This window comes from Clarias gariepinus, chromosome 27 (assembly GCF_024256425.1).
Source record: "Clarias gariepinus isolate MV-2021 ecotype Netherlands chromosome 27, CGAR_prim_01v2, whole genome shotgun sequence".
Lineage (NCBI taxonomy): Eukaryota > Metazoa > Chordata > Actinopteri > Siluriformes > Clariidae > Clarias > Clarias gariepinus.
The window spans coordinates 21,291,519-21,297,287 of NC_071126.1; the positions used below are offsets into that span (position 1 = coordinate 21,291,519).

The following is a 5,769-nucleotide window of genomic DNA, read 5'->3' on the forward strand; positions in this document are numbered from 1 at the left end:
CTATAAAACTAAAATTTCATTATTGATGTAGCATGTGGTGAGCTGTATTGCTACATCGTGAAAAGTGCTCTCTCTCTTTAAAAAACTTTTCCACCCCTCCTTTTTTTTTAGCATGTACACACACACACACAAATGTCACATATTTAGTTAAAGTATCATGAGCCAGGCTACTCAAGTAAAGTTAAATACCTCCACACACACACACACACACACACACACACACGGACGTGCATTTTCTGCCGATGTCTTTTTGTCATGTGTTTTTAATGTTTATTTCTCATTCACACTGTTTGCTAGTTTATTATCCTCAACATTATTTTCATTACCACAGTGATGGATGAATACTGTAACTTGTACCATGACCTTACTTTTTAAAACATTCAATTTTAAACATATTTTATTACAAACATGTGACTCATCACAGCATCAGAATAGACAAGAATTCACTGTGAGCTTCACATCTCATTACAGCTAATGGACCAATCAAATCAGTCCACAGCTTCAAAACATCCAATCAGGCGTGAGTCTGGACCTGGTTTTCTACTGAACACACAAGTTCATTACCTCACTATCACTTTGTCTAAACAGGAACGATGATCACACTCTTTGTGGCTCTTTACTCTCTGCTTTGTCTCTGCACAACTGGTGAGGAACATTTTAAACTTTAACTTAAAATAGTCATTTTACATGTTTTATTAATTCATTAAAATTAAATATTAAACACTATTTTTTTTTTTACAGGAAACACTTCTGACATCAAGGAGCTTCAAGTGAAAACAGTAAAGCTGGGAGAAAATGTAACTATGGAGTGTAACTTTAGTGAGGTCAGAAACAAATATAGTTTAGCTTGGTACAGACAGAGTTTTGGAGAAGTGCCTAAGTTTTTTGTAAGACACTACGGGCCGAGTTACACATTTTTTGCTGAGGGATTTAATAATAGCCGCTATAGTGTTACTGTAAATGACCAAAAGTTTGATCTCAGCATTAATGAAATAAGAGAAGATGATGGAGGAGAATATTTCTGTGGATATGTGGACGGAAGTACAGTAAAGTTCATATCTGGAACACGTCTGCAGTTTGAAGGTAAACAGTTTTACTCTGATAACCTGCTAATTCCAGATCAACACTTTAACCAGAATTATGTGTACATGTGCATTAAATGTTGAATATTTCACATTATTCATATTTAGTATCATTTCTGTTTATTTGCTGCTTTTCCAATTTATTTGTAAAGGTGAAGAGATGAAACCCTGTCCTACACCTGGAACACTTAACAAGAACACACACTCTGTTACACACCAGGGTTCAAACAGCAGAGATAGAGATGGTAAGACTTTTAATTAAATAAACTTCCTTTAACTTTTTTTTTAACAGAATTGTCTATAGTTAGAACATGAATAAATCACTTTTTTCTAGAGTACTACATTATATATTTCAGCTTCTAACATTTTTTAACACAATTCAATATTTCTCCCTACAGGTTCCAGTTATACTGATCGGATTCATGTGCTGGTCTGGTTTTCCGTTTTTAGAGTTGGAGTTCTTTTCTTCATTATTTTAACAATAACACTGATTGGATTTAAATTAAAAATAAATTAAAATGTTAATTAAATTAAATTTGAAAATATTGCTGATTTATGGTTAAGAAATGTTTAAAATTGAAATAGAGCAATTGCTTATATTAATTGTATACTGGAATAATTTTTGTCAAACTGTAATGTCATTTATTTAAGGGACATGAGATCTAACGATGTCAGAGCGTGCCCTACTAAAAAAAATATATATATATATATTTAAAAAAAAAAACTAACTGCAGTGTGGGACCATAAATGACCATAAATATACAGTATATTAGGAAAAATAAATCCTTAAGCAATTGTATTTCAGTAAATAAAATCTAAAGTGAGTGTTCAAAGCAGTAGTCCTCTTTATTTCCACATCGCATTATGTACATGTTTGAGAGTCCAGGAAGGTGTATGAGACATATCACACACAACTAATTAATAATGAAGTCTCAGAGTGTAATAAAATGAGTCCATGTAAAATGAATAAAATAAATATCTATATAAATAATAGATTTGTTACACTTAAAGGCTCTTAATATTTCTACCTACAGTTTTGAGAAAAAGTGTTGAGCAACTCTCATTTCTGTATATTTTGCTAGAAAAGTGAGACACTAAATACAGTGATTTACTGCAACATCTTTAAACACAAGTAAATACAATATACTGTATAATTAAGAGTTTATATCATTCTAACAAGCTTTAAAGTAAATATTTGGTATGTTATTACAAAGCACTTTTTGGACGTTAGTAGGGCTGCACACTTCTTGCTAAAATGTGAATCACAATTTTTCTTTGTGGAAAATGAGATCATAATTCATAAATGTTTTTTATTGCAAAAATTCTGTCTTACCTGGACTTGCAACTCTCTTGTATTTGAAAAAAAAATTTTTTTTGAAACCTTTACAGTGAATAAACAATTGAACATAAACATAACTTTGAAAATAAATAATAATACATTGAAATAACTTATAAAAGGCACCTGTACTTTTTTGGACACTTAGCTACCTACAGCACTTCCTCTTCACATGCATTAGTTTATATCATTATTATTTTTATGGGCATAAGTTTAATGTCACATATTAAATACATAGTTTACAGTGTAGAATTTATTGTTGTCGAAGGTTTTATTATTCAATCTTAGCATAACTCTAGCATACATCTCTGTAGATTTCACACTGTTTTCAAAGTCTCAGCTAGAATCAACACATCAGGTTAAATTAACTAATACAGTAAGTTATATCTCAATTAGTACTGTCTGGGTCTGACTGAAAAGTAGTATTTATTTATGTTTTAGACTGTGCATGTGTGTGTGAGACATTAACCGTATGCTGAGCGAGCACTGCTTTTAGACACTGTGGAAAGAAAGTGGAAATACAGTTTAAGCACAACGCAAGTTTGAGTTTGATAGCACAAGTGAGCATTTGAATAAGCAAATCATAAAATCAATGTTTTTACTGCACTGGCGAAGTGTTTGGAAAGAAGATATTGAGAAACAAGAGGTGGGTCAAGACTTTCCACAGTACTGTGTGTAAAAATACTTAAGTATTGATATATTATTATAGTTATTAATTTCCTGACTCTAATTGGGGAAACATGAAAGCAATGGTCTGGCGTTAGTTTCCTCTAAACCCTGGTCCAGTTTGTTATGTGTGTGAAAGCTCTCTGTGCCTCATTGCATGCTCATAAACATGATCAAACTTGTTCAACTTGTCATCTTACTTTCTGTTTCCAGTTTAGTGATGATGAAAACTGTCATACTGTTTTAAAATTGGAGCTTTAGTTAGCTTCCAGGTTTTCCAGCACAATGTCATTGCAGCAGTGCTTTTCTGATATCACAAAATTGTGGCAATGTTACCTCCAGATGTTAGAAAAACCATTGGTATTAGATAAGATACTAACCATTCGTATATAGATAAGAGACAACTCTCACCAAAACTTATTAACCATTCTACCCAGCACAGTACTGGACAGAGTTATACTATTTGTCCAGAATGTACAACTGGCCCAACATTAAAAAGGGAAGGAGAGACAAACCATGAAATTTGACCTTCTTATCTCCCGGAAATGGACTACAGTGAAGCCTGCTGGTGAGAATATTAAAAATGGACATCAAGAGAGGACACAAAGGAAAAGTGGGTAAAGAACCTTTCAGACAGAGAATTTACCCTGCCAGAGAGAGAGTTATTAGCCAAAGGCCTAAACTTTGCCATCACAGCCAAACAGGAATGTAGACTTTATTACAGCTACAGAATCAGCTATCTGGAACAACCATCTACCACTGGCAGAAAGTGAACAACTCTGGCTGAAAGTCTATGCAGCATTAGCCAATTGTCAACCACCACCATCTAACATCACCATGCAGGAGAGATTGGCCCTGAAAGTTCTCAACAGAGATGAAACCATTATCATCCTGCCTGCAGATTAAGGAAGATTCACTGTCGGCTTGAATACAACAGCTTATCACAACAAAGTCATCAAACTTCTGGAGGACCATCACACCTATAAAAACTTAAAAAGAGACCCTACAAGCACCTATAAGAAAAAGCCGATAGATTGTCTAAAATAATGCCATCAACAAGGTGACCTACCACCGCCTGTACCCTGGAGAAGCCACTCTGTGCCTTTATGAACTTTCCAACATACACAAAGAAACACAATGGAAGAAAAATCTTATAATCCCGTATGTGGCTGGAGTGTCAGAAAAGCTAAAAAGGATTTTTGGAAAGCACAACATACCAGTTCACTTCAAACCAACCAACACACTAAGACAAAGACTTGTCCACCCCAAAAACCGTATACCAAACCATAAGAAAAGCAATATGGTATATGCAGTTCTGTGCAATAAAGAGTGTTCAGAGCTCTACATTGGGAAGACAAAACAACCTCTTCATAAAAGGATGTGACAACACAGAAGGAACAACACCTAATCTGAAATCAGTGATAAAGGTGTAGGTATAGGTGGAAGGACACACATTTTAGAATGAAAATGAATACATTTTGGACAAAGAGGATAGATGGTTCGAAAGGGGTGAAAGAAGCCATCTATGTGCAGGTGGAAAATCCTTCTCTTAACAGAGGTGGAGGTCTTCGACACAATCTGTCCTGTATTTTTCATGGTGGCCTTTCATCCATCCCAAGAAAGATCAAGACCTCTTCACACATCTACCAAGAAAGCCACACTTAAGGACTCGCCTTACTCTTTCTAGTCGTTACACCGTAAACTGCTCTCTATAATCTCTCTCTATTTTCTTCCTAACAGCTCTCTCCCCTCTACTCTCCAACGACCCTCTATTTCCATTGTTCACATAAAACAATGCTGTTTCAGATAAGGGAGGGAACTTTTTAGGAATGTTGTAAATGTTCATTGAAGGCAATGAAATGATGGCTCAGCCTGCAATAGCACTTTGTGCATGTGTGCACAGGGAGTAAGAGGAAGTAAAGGAAGGGGCTTAGCACACAGCCCTGTGGTACGCCAGTGTTGAGCGTAATGGTAGTGGAGCAGATGTGTGTAAGTGTGTAAGTACAGAGTGCAGCGCTATGGAGACTGTATCATCTGTGCTCCTGTTGGCACGGTAAGCAAACTGGTGTGGGTCTAGTGAGGATTGAAAAGAGTCCTTTAGGTGTGTCAGGACCAACCGCTCAAAGCACTTCATAATGATGGGTGTGAGTGCTACGGGGCGGTAGTCATTCAAGCACGTTGTGCTAGAGTGTTTCGGCACTGGCACAATCGAGGTAGATTTAAAGCACGCTGGTACAGCTGCTTGGGCAAGGGACATGTAAAAAATGTCTTTGAATACCCCAGTGAGCTGCTCTGCACATGCCCTCAGTACGCGCCCAGGGATACCGTCTGGTCCAGCAGCCTTGTGCACATTGATTCGGCTCAGTACGTTGTAGACGTCAGATGAGCTAAGTGTGATGGGTGAGTGGTCGGGTAAGGAGGCGATCTTGGTAACATTTTCTTTATTGTCTTTCTCAAAGCAAGCATAAAAGCTGTAGCTCGGAGGAAAAGAAATCTGCCAGAGCCATCTGCAAAATGCAGAAAAGAGCAGACATATTCTAATTCTAATGGTCTTAAAGTGCAATCCTGTTATGTGTATACAGTGCCAATTGATCAAAAGGTTGAGGTAGTTTGTTGGCACCTCCATTAGTAAAAGCATGGGGTGGTTAAAAAAAAGAAGAAAAATAGGTCATGGAACAAACTTTC

General features: G+C 36.3%; 1 gene segment (V, D, J or C); it reads left to right on the forward strand.

The window, feature by feature from the left end:
• The first annotated feature begins 497 nt into the window (after positions 1-497).
• Positions 498-1,772, forward strand: LOC128514878 (immunoglobulin lambda variable 9-49-like). The segment is given in 4 exon segments: positions 498-645; positions 742-1,083; positions 1,235-1,327; positions 1,481-1,772. Coding segments are annotated over 4 exon segments (606 nt in total).
• Positions 1,773-5,769: the final 3,997 nt, after the last annotated feature.